This window comes from Cannabis sativa, chromosome X (assembly GCF_029168945.1).
Source record: "Cannabis sativa cultivar Pink pepper isolate KNU-18-1 chromosome X, ASM2916894v1, whole genome shotgun sequence".
Taxonomy (NCBI): Eukaryota; Viridiplantae; Streptophyta; class Magnoliopsida; order Rosales; family Cannabaceae; genus Cannabis; species Cannabis sativa.
This window is the reverse complement of record NC_083610.1, coordinates 2494516-2510641: the sequence shown is the minus strand read 5'-3', so window position 1 is coordinate 2510641 and position 16126 is coordinate 2494516. Positions and strand designations below refer to the sequence as shown.

The 16126-nt window shown below is 35.4% G+C and overlaps 2 protein-coding genes across 9 annotated transcripts; both read left to right on the top strand.

The window, feature by feature from the left end:
• Positions 1-654: 654 nt before the first annotated feature.
• Positions 655-4196, top strand: LOC133032458 (uncharacterized). 8 transcript variants are annotated; one of them, XM_061106408.1, is made up of 9 exons: positions 655-857; positions 970-1016; positions 1391-1451; positions 1789-2072; positions 2159-2377; positions 2456-2548; positions 2622-2933; positions 3011-3542; positions 3816-4196. In XM_061106408.1, exons 4-7 carry the CDS (start codon positions 1791-1793, stop codon positions 2745-2747), a joined length of 720 nt encoding a protein of 239 aa, XP_060962391.1. In that variant the 5' UTR covers positions 655-857; positions 970-1016; positions 1391-1451; positions 1789-1790; the 3' UTR covers positions 2748-2933; positions 3011-3542; positions 3816-4196. The 8 variants fall into 8 exon arrangements, with proteins under 8 accessions (XP_060962391.1, XP_060962388.1, XP_060962390.1 ...); XM_061106405.1 differs by having other exon boundaries at positions 2456-3542; XM_061106407.1 differs by lacking the exon at positions 1391-1451 and having other exon boundaries at positions 655-1016.
• A 199-nt stretch (positions 4197-4395) lies between these two features.
• On the top strand, positions 4396-5194 carry LOC133032529 (uncharacterized). Its single transcript, XM_061106498.1, has 3 exons — positions 4396-4598; positions 4678-4852; positions 4952-5194. Exons 1-3 carry the CDS (start codon positions 4498-4500, stop codon positions 5048-5050), a joined length of 375 nt encoding a protein of 124 aa, XP_060962481.1. The 5' UTR covers positions 4396-4497; the 3' UTR covers positions 5051-5194.
• Positions 5195-16126: the final 10932 nt, after the last annotated feature.

Below are 16126 nucleotides of genomic sequence, written 5' to 3'. Positions count from 1 at the left end.
TAAATTATTTTAAAAAAGACTTTTATGTTATATTATTTATAAATTAAATAATATAATATTAAGATTAAAATAAGTAATATATAAAATATTATATATTAATAAGATATTAATATATGATATTAATGAGAGTCATATCATGTGATATAATATAATTACTCTTGAAATTGTAATTTATGGAGAGTTACAAATCTGAATATTAGATTTGTAACTTACATATCATATTTGATACCACTACTACAATATGGGCCTTTAGCTTCCCTTTTTTTAACCCATTTTATAAAAAGGGAAGCTAAAGGGTGTGAGAACACCCACCAGATTCGAAATTGACATTTAGAGGCGGTTTTTTGGTAAAAACCGTAGGTATATATATTAGTAAACCCTATCCCGTCGGTTGGAAATTGGGATTTTTTAAGGGTTGTGGGAGACCCTATGCCGTCGGTTCCTAGCAAAGAACCGACGGCATAGGTGCACACTTTATTGACACGTGTGCACCTATGCCGTCGGTTCTTTGCTAGGAACCGACGGCATAGGGTCTCCCTTAATAACCTCTCCATCGTCTTCTTCTTCCTCACTTCTTATTCTCCAAAAGATATACCCACCACTTCTACACGGCGAGAAAACCCACGAAAACCCTCGCCAACCACCTCTAAAACCCACATATCTCACTCATTTCTTCACCATTTCACCTCATTTTTGTCTTAAAAGTTTCTATTTTCAATATCTAATCCCATACACTAAAAAAGTTTTGTTTTTTCACCCATTTACACTGTACCCGAACCTATTTTAAAAAAAAGTGGTGGTTTAACTCCGACCACCGCTTTTAGCGGAGAAATCGTTCAATCTCAACGTTCATTAAGGTATAAATATGATTTCTGTTCATTTTATTAATGTACATTGGTATTATTTCATTTTTGTAAATTTTTTTTAGGATTTTTTCATTTTATTGATATTATATTGTGTGTGCTATAGGTGGCCGGATTTTTGGTCGCAATTTGTCGCCGGATTGCGTTTATAAGGTAAATATTTATTTACTTGATATATAATATATATGTGTATATTTTGTATTTTATTATTGAATATGTGTTTATATATATGTTGTGTGTATATATATTGTGTATATACTATTTGTGTATTTTGTGTATTTGTATTGTATATATATTTGTTGTGAATGAGAATGAGAGGTAGTAGGAATTTAATTAGTTTAGAGTTAAAGTTTTTAAAATAATGGTAGTGTGATATTTAGTTGATTATACATGTATATATATGTATATGTTATTTTTAAAAAAAATTATGGAAATTAGTAACTAGTAACTTGCTACTTTGTTTAATAACTAGTAAGTAATTTAATAATTAAAATTTTAATTTGGTTGTATATTGCATTATGTTATAGGTTGTGTGCTAATATTTGAGAGTCGATCGACATATTTCGGTGTTGATCGGATTTGCAATAGGTATATCCATCCGCTAACCTTTTGTTAGTATAATTAATTATCAATGTATGCTTAGTTGAGTTTGAATATCTTAAATATTCATCCGTAGTGAAGTAGGTTCTGCGAATACATGTACTGCGGTCGGATTGGTGGATAAATTTTGTATTGTTTATGTTAGTTTCTTTGTTCTGTATTGTTATATTTGTTCTGTTTGTTACTTTAGGCACTTTTAAAAATTTTGGGAACGTCCAATTACAGCCGTTATGCTGCCAAAATTTCGGTAGAATTTGGATCAAATTTCGGTAGAATTTAGTGTTATTAGTAGCATGATATTCAATTTTGTTTGTTAATGGTGTAGATATGGCCAACTCGAGTTCGGGATCTGATTCAGACCCAGAGGCAGAGTGTCCAACCACAATACCTACACGAGGGCCAACGCAAATGAATGAAATATCCAAACTAATGGATCAGGGCAAAAGAGTGGCCCTCGAAGTTAATGATAAAGGTCAATACTGTGGAAAAAGCTATGCGAAGCTCGTATCCACTCTAGGAGTCAGATGTCGGCAGACAATAGGGTTGGCTTATAAAAACTGGAAAGAAGTCAACCCGACTCTGAAAAATAAAGTTTGGAAAGACATTCAGGTAAGCTATTATTTGTTAGAATTTTGATTTGTTTTTCTATTACTCAAAATGTTGATTCTAACCGTGTTTGTTTTCCTTCAAAATAGACGGGGTTCATTGTGCCGGACACCTTCAAACATGATTGTCTCATCCTAGCTGGGAAGTTAATGAAAGACTTCAAGAATAGGATGACAAAAGACATCATAATGCCCGCGTTGAAAGAGAATGATCTGGGACGACTGGCACAAGTCCCTGAAAAGCACCCGGAGATCGACGCTGCTGATTGGTGCAAATTTGTTGAAAGTCGACTAACTCCTGAATTTCTGGTACTCATTTTATATTAACACTAAGATAAACTCTTAAATACAAGTACATGTATCTAATGTATTTTTTTGGCATTGTAGGAATTGAGTAAGGTGCAACGTGAACGTTCCTCAAAAATTCAATCCAGACATCGAAGTGGTCGGAGTGGAATGGTGAACGTACGGGAAGCTGTGGTAAGTAATACTAAAAATTTAATGTGCTATACAATTTAATTGGTACTCATTTCATTGTTATAACGTTATGTAGAAAAAGGACCTCGAAGTTGCAGATCCTCCCCGCCACCGTGTTTGGATTAAATCTCGCACCAAGAGTAGAAAACTTGTCACTGATTACGACAAGGAAATTGCAGAGAAGATAGTAAGTATATATTAATCCTTAATTGAGTTCTACTCATGAGTTAGTGTATATAATTCATATACTAATTGCTTGAATATATGCGTGCATTAGGCTCAATTAGAGGAGAAGCTTAGTCAGGGACAAATTCAGTCCGGGGCCAAACGATATCCTCACGCAGGCGCTCGGGACACCAGAGCATCCTGGACGTGTCAGGGCTGCTGGGTATGCTATTACTTCAAATGTTATTTATTTAGTTACACAAATGAAATCGTTGCTAATTTGCATTTTATGATTTGTAGGTTCCTGACCAGGGCATCTCAACTGTTCGGCAGGAAGAAAAGGGAAGTGTCTGATGTTGTGGCTCGGCAAGCGAAGGAGATTGAACAATTAAAAGCCGAAGTCCAATCCCTTAAGCAGCAGAGGAACGCTGCCGAACAAGAGGAAGAAGGAGAGGTGGCTGGTGAGGCGTATGTTCCACAACCATACGCTCCTCAGGATGAGGTACAACCACAAATTTATGCTGAGGAGTTCATTTCCCTCAACGACCAAGGTATCCTATACAATTTTGATGACCATGCGGCCCTTAATCAGCAAGTACATCTCTGCTCTGACAACATCGACAATATTGTGGCCCGAGGGTATTTGTACGAGCATGTGGGTAAGATCAAAGTTCACTGCCAGGATTACGATGATTCACATGCTCGGATCATGGTTTCAGAAATCCTGCAAGAGGACGCTGAAATCCCAGTCCCAATTGAAGAGTTCAGATATGTTAGGGACGTGTACCAGATGTTCCTTCCTTGGCCTAAACACTTAATTTTAACAACCGAGGTAACTTCTCAACTGAAATTAATTATTAATGATTAGTGGAGTTTGAATATCTTCAATATTCATCCGTAGTGAAGTACGTTCTGCGAATATATGTGCTGCGGTGGGATGGATGAACAAACTACTGTTATATATGTGTTATTTGTCGTTATACAGCCATGTTCAAAATTTTTGGGGTCATTCAATTACAACCGTTATGCTGCCGAAATTTCGGTAGAATTTAGATAAAATTTGATATATATATATATATATTATATTATGTTCTGTTTTGTTTAGGGTCCACTCGCTCAACCGCCCTCAAGACGTGATGCGTCAAAGGGGAAAGCTCCGATGCTTTCTCCACAAAGCCGTGGTGCACGGGAAGATGAGTTGTTCACGGAAGAGAAGATGGCGTTGATCCCTAATTCGCTAAAATGGATGATTCATGAATTCCTAAGGCTCAAAGATAAACGTGATATAATCACAATTTCTGTCCCCCGAGGATTCATTGCACCGCGTACCCAGATCATTTTATCTGGAGAGGATTTTGCAGCAGGTTGCTACGTGTAACTACATCGGCAACCAGGGAATGCTGTTTGGAATGATGTATACTCTTCTTTAATCTAATTAACCTTATATCAAATTATAGTTAAATTATTATAAGGCACTAACACTTTTTTTTGGCGAGGCACGGATGGGAGAGCATCAACGGTCCGAGAAAAATTTTCAAGTTTTACGACCCGCAGCTTCTCACGGTGCATGGGATCGGCGATGAAGAACGTAGTCGATCTTTTGACGATGCGGCAAGACGATTGGCTAATTGGTTATCATTAATTAACAAGAACCACCAAATGTTCTTTATTCCTTGGAATATCGGGTAAACTTTATTAAATTCTTTAGTGCTAATTGTTCATTTCTATATTATGTCTTCAAATTATTTTTATACTATCTTACTTATATTCCAATATAATTTTCTAGGATGCATTGGACGCTAGTGGTGGTTGCGCCAAGGAAAATTATCCATTTAAACCCTGTAAAAGGCCGCCCAATTCCCGAAGAAATAGAACAAATGATCGGAAGGTAATTATTTAATGACTTCTTATGTAACGAATTTAAATTAACTAACGAATTGAAATGCTAATATAATTTTCCCAAACAGGGCATTCATGTATATAGGGGACGCACATCAGTATCTTGGCCCGTGGCAAGGAATTTCACAAGCAAACTGTCCAAGACAACCTAAAAGCCAAGAATGCGGTTTTTATGTTTTGAAATATATCACTGACATCGTCGCACGTGCCAACCCCAACCGTTACATAGAAGATCAAAAAGCTGTAAGTTTTAATTATTGATCATAGTATATAAATTTTATAATAACAAATATATAATATACATATACATAAACTAATATAAATTTTTAATTTTTTTAACAGTTTGGGGGTAAGAAGCAATACGATCCAAAAACAGAATTGTTACCACTACAGCGAAAGTGGATCGAACAATTGATGGCGGTGATTCACGGTGACGATTGAGGTTCAAAGGTCGAAGAATTTTTCTTCATTATGTAATTTTTATAGATTAACTTGTAATTAGATTTATTAACTTATTAATATTTTTAACTAATTTTACATGTTTGTGTAATATTTAATTATTTTTATGAAATCAAATTATGTTTTTACCCAAATTTAATTACTATTTAATTTAAAATGTAATTAATATATAATTAAATTAAATAAATATCTAATTTAAAATTTAAATAAATATGTAATTTAAATTAAATATAATAATATATAAATTAATAAATATAAAATTAAAATAATATAATTAAATTAAAAAAAATGAAAAAAACTGAAATCTGAGGAGTTTTGGCGTCGGTTCCTACGCCACATATGGCGTCGGTTATTGGCTAGGAACCGACGCCATATATACCCCTATGGCGTCGGTTCCTAGCTAATAACCGACGCCATAGGGGTATATATGGCGTCGGTTCATATAAACCCTTTAGCGTCGCCCTGATAGGCGTCGGTAGCGAATTTCGCGAAAACCGACGCCTAAAGGGCTTAAAAACCGCCTCTAAAGGGTGTTTTTGTAGTAGTGTACCAATAATATATAATTAAGTGTTAAATTATATGCGGCGGTCATGAATTCAAAAGGATGAGTTTCGGTGGTGGTGGTTAGTAGTTTTGGTAGTGCAAGGAAGAGGAAGAGAGAGTGGGAGGAAGAGGAAGAGAAAAAGAGAGAGGGAAAAAATGAAATGGAGGGTATTTTAAAACAGGGGCTGTTTCGAATTCATGAAAAAAAAAATTAAAGAAAAACTACTACGAAACTAAATTCAACTGGAAATCCAATTTAATGTGCATAAAACTAATGTCCTGACTTCAATTTTCAGATGCATGAAAGGAATATCTCAAAAAGTTAAACTGGAGTTCCTAAACAATCCAACTCGAGTATAATCCAAAAAAATTACATCCTAGTGCATTTTCGTTATTTTCTAAATTTAATGGTGAATTTGTTTATATTAAATCATAAAGAGACATGTAGATAGAGTTGTGTACGTGGAAACACTGTTCTGATTTTTAATGTTTCGTAACAGTTGCATAAACATTTTGCTAACAGTTATTTCGTCTGATTGAAACCTTCGTCTGATGCAACCTTCGGCCAACCACCCAGCAACCACCTAGAAATTTTCTACGGATCGAAACCTTCGTGTGATGCAACCTTCGGCCAACCACCCTACAACCATCGTCTGATTGAAACTTTCGAGTGATGCAACCACCACGCAACCACGCAGCAACCACCGTCCAACTATCGTCTGATTGTGTAAGTGATAGTGTAAGAGGTATTTTAGTAATTAAAATCACATAAAAGCAATAAATGTTGTCCACACCTTATGGAGGTATTTTTGTAAATAAAGTGTCAATTTATATTTAGCTTATTTGTACAGCAAGTCCCTAAACTATGTATGTTTTGGCAAGTTGGTCCTCAAACTTTATTTTTTGGTAAATTAGTCTCCAAATTGTATAAGTTTTGGCAAGTTGGTCCCCAAACTTTATAATTTGGTAAATTGATCCCCAAACTTTTATTTCTTTAGCAACATTAAGTTCCCACTATTACATATAGATATTTTTATTATTTATTTTACTACTTTAATTTATGTTTTTGTGTCAAATTTGTTAATTCCATTTTTGGCATATTTAATTGACAAAAATATTTTATTATTTAATGTATATTTCGGCTGGAGTGTTTAATATGGTTTCCCTATTTGTGTATATCTAAACTTGGAAGGAAAGTTGTCTAGCTTTCCTATTTATGGAAATTGAGGTAAATATGGTAATATTTATTACACATTGATTCTTTTCTAACCAGCTGTTAATCTGATCTTGTGTTGAGTTTCCCTCTTTCTTAGATCAGGTTTCTTGAAGAGAAAATCGGAGCGAAACTTTCCATTTCTATAAAAGGAAAGTTGAAGTTACTGCCCACGATTCTGTAGGTACAGAAATGGAAATTCCTGGACTGATTGAAAAATTATTTTAGGGAAGTTTCTAGTGGGTTGAGGTCTTGTTCAGACCGAATGTAAGCTGTCTATGAGATGTATATTCATTATAAATACATCCTATAGCTGCTAGGTTTTGCATCTCTTTCACACACTTAGAATTGTATTCATATCTTAAGGAAAGAGTGTCTTTGTTTTGTTAACTCTTTCATTCACTTTCATATCATAAGAAAAGAGTGTCTTTGTTTTGTAGAGAAGAGTTGTTCTACTCTTACTCTATTTATTTGTTGTTTGTATTGTCTTGAGTCTGTATTCAAGTCTGCAACAAAGAAGAACATCAGTGCACCTTCGGGAGAAGGGTATTTACAAGCTTTCGAGAGATTGCTTTTGAAGTCTTGCGTCGGGAGGATACAAGCACACAACCTTCGGGAGATGGTTGTATAGGCTTTCGGGAGATAGCCTTTAAGCCTTGAATCGGGAGGATTCAAGCACTCTTCAAGGTGATCGAAGGGAGTTCGAGCTCTTGGAGTTTTATCATGATTCGGTTAGTAGGTGGAATACATGAAGCTTGCGGCATACAATAAGAGGGACTCTATTTATGCATAAGTCAATTACTTTGTATTTTTGATACCGATCTAATGAATCTTATCTCTGGGCGTGGCCCCGTGGACTAGTAACAATCTGAAAGGATTGTTGAAACCACGTACAAAAATCTTGTGTGTTTTTACTTTTACGCACTGTTTGTTTTTCTGGGTTTCTCTGGAGTTACAGAGTTGTATTCTGTAACTACGGAAAAACAGTTTTCAGTACCAGTTTCATTATTCCGCATTTAATTAATCCCTTAATTAAATAATCAAACTGGGAATATTAAAATACGAAATTTCAATTGGTATCAGAGCAAGTCACTAAATTCATGAGATCTTGAGGTTATTCCGTTTAACTTGTTTTGTGTGAGAGGTCTTTGTTTGCAGATTGAAGTTCTATCTCTAGACCTCCTCTATTGAATGAGTCGAATTATCCTTATTGGAAGGTCAGGATGAGAGCATTCATCAAATCGCAAGATGAGAAGGCATGGAGAGCTATTCTTACAGGTTGGTCTCAACCTACTGAAAATGATGAAAAAGGTAATACTCAGGTAAAATCTGAACTCAGTTGGACCACTGAAGATGAAAAATTGTATGGTTATAATAATAAGGCTTTACATGCTATTTTTAATGGTGTTGGTGAAGGCTTTATTAAATTAATCTCATCTTGTGAATCTGGATACTGAAACTAGATTTGATGAATTGAGAATTGAGAATGTCAGATACTGAAACTTTAAATGATTTTTATGAAAGATTATCTGATATTTCTAATGAGTTTTTTGCCTTGGGAGAAAAACTAGATGAATCTGTCTTGGTTCGAAAAATTGTTCGAGTTCTTCCTGATAGGTTTGATACAAAATTGATTGCAATGGAAGAGGCAAAAGACTTTGGCAAAATGAAGGTTGAGGAACTCATGGGGTCTTTAAGAACCTTTGAGTTGAATCAACAAATTAAGAAAAAGAGTAAGCAAAGTCTCTCGAATGAGAAAAGTAAAGGTATTGCCTTTAACGCTTCTGAAAATATTGTTTCTGATGATGAAAATGATGATGAATTGGTTCTGTTGGCAAAGAATTTCCAAAAATTCATGAAATCAGCTGGAAAGAAAAAGAACTTTTCAAAGAACCCAAAAGGTAACATTTCTGGTAATATTCCCTCTAAACCTTTTTCATCCAATAATAAAAAAGGTATTAAATGCAGAGAATGTGAAGGTTTTGGTCACACTCAATCTGAATGTGATAATACCTTAAAGAAAAATAAAAAGGGATTAAATGTTACTTGGAGTGATGATTCTGAGAGTAGTGAGGATGAAAAATAAAAGGTTGTCCTAACAAGTGTTTTGTCAAGAAATTTGCAGGAAAAAGGAAAGAGCATTTGCTTGAACAATATCCTGATCAATGACAACAAGGAAGAATCCAGATTCGAATCAGATGAGTCAGAAATTGATGAGGATTCCATGGCTGAATCCTACAAGGTAATGTTTGGTAAGTGGTTGGATACTTGTGCTGAAAATCGCTCCCTGGTTAAAGATAACAAAATCTTGTGTAACAACATTAATGAGTTGGAAGATAAACTTAAATGTTGTGAATCTGAATTGTCTTTAAAAGAGTCAAAAATTATTTCTTTAACCAAGGAAATTGATAACATTAAAAAGAATGTTAAAATGCTAAATCCACGTTCCACCATCTTTGAAAAAATTCAAAAATCTGGCCAAACCAATCATGCAGGGCTAGGTTATGTTCCAAATCAACCTGATTCTAATACCACTCTTGTCAAAACTAATAGTTTTGTTTCTGGAAGAACTGTTTCTACCTCGCAGGTTTCTGTCTCTACAGCAAAGCACTCTGCTGTTACAGAAAAGAAGCAGCACGGTAAGTTTGACAATTTCAAAGGGACTGGAAGACGTTTCATTCCTATTTGCCATTTTTGTGGAGTAAAAGGTGACATTCGACCTAAATGCATAACCATGCATAACATGTTTAAATCTAATTACATTGGAAATAAACATGTTTTACAAAAACAAAAATGGGTTGTCAAAAACAAATGCTTGGTAGGTTCTACTTGTTTTAAAACTGCTGCTTCTAACATGTGGTATTTTGATAGTGGTTGTTCTAGACACATGACAGGTGAAAAAGAATTTCTTGTGAACATAAGACCAATGCACTGTGGAGAAGTTACATTTGGTAACGGTCTTACTGGTAAAGTCATAGGAATGGGAACTCTCAAGTTCGAAGGGCTTCCTAAACTAAAGAATGTCATGTTGATTGAAGGACTAAAAGCTAATCTACTTAGCATTAGTCAGATTTGTGATCAGGGTTATACTGTGAGCTTTGATAGAAATCATTGCTATGTATATAATATTCTTGATGAAATTGTGTTACAAGGGCTGCGATCTAGTGATAATTGTTATACTCTCACTACGTATGCTACTTGTCATTTTGTCATTGAAAATGTTACTGACCTATGGCATGAAAAACTTGGTCATATCCATTTTAAAAATTTGAAAAAATTGTCTGTTTCAGGGATTGTTTGAGGATTACCTAAATTAGGTAAAGAGTCATTGGGAAAATGTGGACCATGCCAGTTTGGTAAGCAACTGAAAATTTCTCACAAGAGTGTCCCTGATGTGAATAGTTATAGAGTTCTCAAACTCTTGCACATGGACTTAATGGGTCCAATCCAGGTAGAAAGCTTAAATGGTAAGAGGTATATTTTTGTTTGTGTTGATGATTTTTCTCGATTTTCATGGGTGGATTTTTTGAGAGAAAAATCTGATACTTTTGAAGCTTTCCAATCTTTGTGTTTGAAATTACGAGTTGAAAAAGATTGTAACATTGGTAAAATTGTTAGGATTAGGAGTGATCATGGTAAGGAATTTGAAAATACCATATATGATGAATTTTGTAAAGCTAACGGTATTTCTCATGAATTTTCTGCTCCTAAAACTCCTCAACAAAATGGAATGGTTGAAAGAAAGAATCGTACTCTAACAGAAATTGCTAGAGTAATGTTGAATAGCAAGAAGCTCACAAAGCGTCTTTGGGCCGAAGCTATTAACACTGCTTGCTATACCATCAACAGAGTATTCTTACGTCCAGGTACTCACAAAACACCATATGAAATCTGGAAAGGCAAGAAACCAAATGTAAGTCACTTTCATGTGTTTGGATGTGTGTGTTATATTTTACGAGATCGTGATTACATTGGTAAATTTGATGCTAAAAGTGATGAAGGTGTTTTCTTAGGATATTCCACAAATAGTAGGACATATCGTGTGTATAACATGAGAACCCAAACTGTTATGGAATCTACTAATGTTGTTGTTGATGATCTAAAAGATTTTTCTGAGTTTTCCACAGAAGAACAGATTGAAGATTTGCTTGAAAAGCCTGCTGCGGAGGAAAAGGAACCTGACGAAGCTTCAGAAGCAGTCGTCGAGGCTACTATGCAGGAATCTGTTTCTACATAAAAACCAACAACAAAAGAATCCGAGTATCCTTTAAATTCAATCACTGATCCAATACAGAGGGAACCATCCTCCAGGGTTAAAAAGAGTCATCCTTCAGATCTCATCCTCGAAAACTTGGATGAGAGCATGGTTACAAGAAGAAAATATGCTAATATAATTCAATTTTTATGCTTTATTTCTTCTTTAGAACCTAAATCTGTAAAAGAATCACTAATGGATGAAGATTGGTTTTTGGCTATGCAGGATGAGCTTCATCAGTTTGTTCGAAACAAAGTCTGGAAAATGATTCCAAGACCACCGTTTGTGAACATCATTGGAACCAAGTGGATCTTCAAAAATAAGAGTGATGAGTTTGGCACTATCATTCGAAACAAGGCAAGGTTGGTTGCCCAAGGATACACTCAAGTTGAGGGTGTTGATTTTGATGAAACATTTGCTCCAGTAGCTAGACTGGAATCGATCAGGTTACTTCTTTCCATAGCTTGCATTCTTGGTATTAAATTGTATCAAATGGATGTCAAATCTGCTTTTTTGAATGGGCTGTTAAAAGAAGAGGTGTATGTGGAACAACCTAAAGGGTTTGAGGATCCTCATTTTCCTGATCATGTTTATAAGTTAGACAAGGCGTTGTATGGTCTAAAACAAGCACCACGTGCTTGGTATGAGCGTCTAACTGAATTCTTGCTTTCTCATGATTACAAGAGAGGAAATGTTGATAAAACACTTTTCATCAAAAACATTAATTCTGATGTGATTGTTGCTCAAATATATGTTGATGATATTGTGTTTGGCTCTACCTCTAACTCTGAAGTGCAGGTTTTTGTTTCCCAAATGCAAAAGGAGTTCGAAATGAGTATGGTAGGTGAACTCACTTATTTTCTCGGTCTTCAAGTGAAGCAATCAGATGAGGGAACTTTTGTCACTCAAAGCAAGTATACAAAGAACTTGGTGAAAAAGTTTGGTCTTGAGAAAGCCAAACATACCAACACTCCCATGAGCACAACTTTGAAATTAAGCAAAGATGAACAAGGAGTAAAGGTAGATCAAACTTTGTATCGAAGTGTGATAGGTAGTTCTCTTTATCTTACTGCTAGTCGTCCTGAAATTTGTTACAGTGTTGGGGTTTGTGCACGATATCAGGCAAATCCTATGGAATCCCATCTTTCTGCTGTGAAAAGAATCATTCGCTATGTAAATAGCACTATTGATTTTGGGATTTGGTTTTCAAAAGACACTAACTCTAACCTTGTTTTCTTTAGTGATGCTGATTGGGCAGGAAATGCAGATGATAGAAAAAGTACTAGTGGTGGATGTTTCTATCTTGGAAACAATCTGGTTTCATGGCATAGCAAGAAGCAAAACTCAATCTCTCTGTCTACAGCTGAGGCTGAGTATATTGCTGCGGGTAGTTGTTGTACCCAATTGTTATGGATGAAACAAATGATGATAGATTATGGGTTTGATTTGAAAACTTTAACCATCTTTTGTGATAACACTAGTGCCATAAACATTTCTAAGAATCCTATTCAACACTCTCGCACACAGCACATAGACATTCGTCATCACTTTATTAGAGAGCTTGTGGAAAATAAAATTCTTGTCTTACAATATGTTGAAACTAGCAAACAAATTGCAGATATTTTTACTAAAGCTCTTGACTCGGTCCGCTTTATTTCTCTAAGGAAATCCTTAGGGGTTTGTACTGTTTAATGCTTTTGTTTTTTTATAATCCTAGATATTTGAGTTGTCTTAGAGTTCATAATGTCTTGTCTTTGTCCTAGAAGAAAATTTCAACCTTATAAGAATTTCAGTCATTAGTTTATTGCTAATGTTGTAATGATATGATGTCATACAGGTTTGTCAGGAAAATTGTTCACTCCTCACAGGAATATTCAGGTTCATCAAACAGTGTTATGTAAGCTACCATTTTCGAATAATGTTGTTCAAAAACTGTTTGTTCAAGCTCCATTGGATGAATAGAGCTACATATCTCAATGTGTGAAAGCCATCTCTGAGTAAGTTGGAACTATGTAATTAGGAGTTATGTAGAAGATACGCTACCATTGAAAAGGGCTACCATTGAGGTAGTGTGACAGCGTCTCCTATGAGTACAATTTATCAGAAAAAGTCTTTTTGACAAATTGGGCAATGTTCCCTGCTTACACTTTCACACACTAATGCTTGACACAGTTTGTGGTAAAAATTGTTTATTCTCGAAAATGGTGTTATAAAGCTGTTACATACTGTTTGATTTGCTTTAATATTCTTGGTGACTGAGTCAATTTTTCCTGTGAACCGGTATGACCTCATTCTATTACTTCATTAGCTTGATAAAATAATTTCTGATTATTCTTATGAGTTTGATTTTTTCATCAGGGACAAAGACAAGTGGACATTGTGAATTCTAGTTACAAAAATATCAAGGTTATTTTATTTTTCTGTCTTTTAATCAAAAAATAAAAAAATAAATAAATAAACAAATTTGTGATCGAGATTGTCAATTGAGCTTTGCTAAAAATTCTTGTTATTTTTTGTTATGTTTCATTATATTCTTAGACACAATTTTTTTTTTTTTTGCTCTTAAGTGGTGATTAGTGCTTTTTGTGTCTCTTTGTGTTCTCATGTTCATTATTTGCAAAAATATTTTGGTGGGCATTTTTTGAAAAAATTAAAGAAAAAGGGGGGCATTATTTTTTCGAATCTTTGTAAATATTTTCTTTATTTTTTCATTTTATGGAAACATGCTTTAATTGTATTTTTTATAGAATGTTTCCTTTATTTGTGGAGATTTGGTTTTATTTTGGTGTTTATAGGAAACTTGTACTTAAATAATTAATTATTTTTGGTTTTCTTTTTGGTGGCAATTTCAGATTTGGTGGGGTAATTAATTGCTTAGATTGTGTGGGGATATTTGGTTTCCTTTTCCATTTAAGGAAACATTGACCATTTTTGAAAAACCTTTTTTGGTTTCCTCTTTTCTTTCCACATGTGATGCAAAGGTAAGGAAGTTACTTTCCTTTTCAGTTTTTTTTCTGATTTTGGGTAAGTAAAATCAAATGTTATATATGCTCAACTACCCACTCGCTCACGATCACCACTCTCTTCTCTTTCCATTTTGTTTTTTCTCTCAAAGGTCTAACTTTTTCAAAGTGTAAGAGTGTTTGTGTTCTAGGGTTTCAAAGGAAAATGGCCAAAACTAAGAATGCCCAACCGTCCAAGAAGCCCTCTCGTGGCTCTGCTTCTGCTTCTCCGGTCACCCCGCCTGCGCCGCCTGCACCAGCAACCGGAGCTTCTGGTTTGTCTTCTGCTCCGACGAAGTCTGCCAGAAAATCGAAGACCCAAGCTCGAAAATCAGTAGCAAATTTCTCCTCTCCACTTGTTGGTGCCTCTCCTATTGCTTCTTCAACTCCTGGGTTTGGTGATCATGATGAATCTCATTCATCCTATCACACTTTGTCGAAATCATCTTCTTCGAATGGTGCTCCTAATGTCGACAAAGCTTTGGTGACCTTGCCCACGGTGAGTTCTCGAACAAGGTCCAAGGTTTCCACTCCTCAAAAGCCTGAAGTGGTTAAACCTAAAATTGCATCCAAAGGGAAAAAGGTGGTTTCTTCATCTTCAAAGGCAAACAATCTCAAGGAGAATCCCCCTTCGGTCTCTTCCTCGGATTCTGAACCAGAAGAAAGTGAGGAGGATCATGATTCAGAGGGCTTGTCCGATTCAAGTGAAGAATTTGTGCCCAAAGATCAACCTGCTGTTGATGATTCTGGATCCGAGAGTGAAGAACCAGAGACTGATCCTATCACTACAGAGCCTGTTCCAGTCCCTGCTGCTGTTCCAAAGAAGGACAAAGGAAAAAGACCCATTGTCTCTCCAAATCCTGTTCTTCCTCAGAAAAGAAAGAGGCCCTCTGGTATTTCTCTTGATAACTTCAAGCCCCACTCTCATTATTTTTGTTATAATGATCATGCTAGAGATATGAAATTCTATGAGAATAGGAATTTTACTGTGGAGAAAAGTTTTAATGTTATTGCTCATAAGCCTTTTGGAGTGTATAACATGTTGAAAGAAAGACAATGGGTAGATACCTTGATCGGTCTTGATGGGTATGTGGATAGAATTGTAAAGGAATTTTATGCTAACATCACTGATGAGTTTCCTTATGAGGACTCTTTCATGTTTGGCAAAGTTTTTGTCAGAGGACACTGGTATTCCTTTACTGTGAAGGATGTTGCTGAGGCTCTCAATTTGCCTATGGGAATTGAGACAACTGATGTGGAGTTTGATCGTCAAAAGGTGTTCGGTTATCTCTCTGGTGATAATGAAATTGAACTCTCCGACACCATGCATATGTCTCAACTCACCTATCAACATGCTGCTCTCATGAGGTTTTCCCTATCCAATTGGTTTCCTTGCTCCAATCCGGTAAATGTTTCAAATGAACTTGCTTTCTTTTTGTATAAAGTTTCAATTGGTGCTAAAATTGATTTGGCTGACATGATTTGGGAGCAAATTGTTTCTCTTCGAAAGGGTAAGAAACCTAGGCTCAATATCATTTTTCCTCACTTAATCTATAAAATTTTATCTGATCAAGAGGAATTGATTCTTGACAATGAATCAATTGAGATGCCTGCTGTTCGAACCACTTTCAAAATTCCTGAGAAGCCTCCTCAAGGAAAAGCTGCTCAAAGAAAGGCTCGGTCTGCTTCCCCTGGTCTTACAAATGATCCTGCTGCTGCATCTGCTTCAACTTCTGCTCCTACAGAAATGGCAGAATTCAACTTGCGTTTGGGAAGAATGGAAACAAGTCAGGCCTTGCTTCTTAGGAAGATGGACAACATCATAAAATACTTCCGACCCAATGATAATGAATAAGTGGTTCAATCTTTTATCTTTTGCTTTTTATTCATGTTTGTTTGAACTTATGACTTTGTCCATGTTTGCTTTTGTTATCTTTGGCTCCTTGATAGACAAAAAGGGGGAGTAGTATTATTTTTTGGATTCATTCAACTCCATAGTATTATTTTTTGGATTCATTGAACTCTTTGTTACAACTCTGGACCCT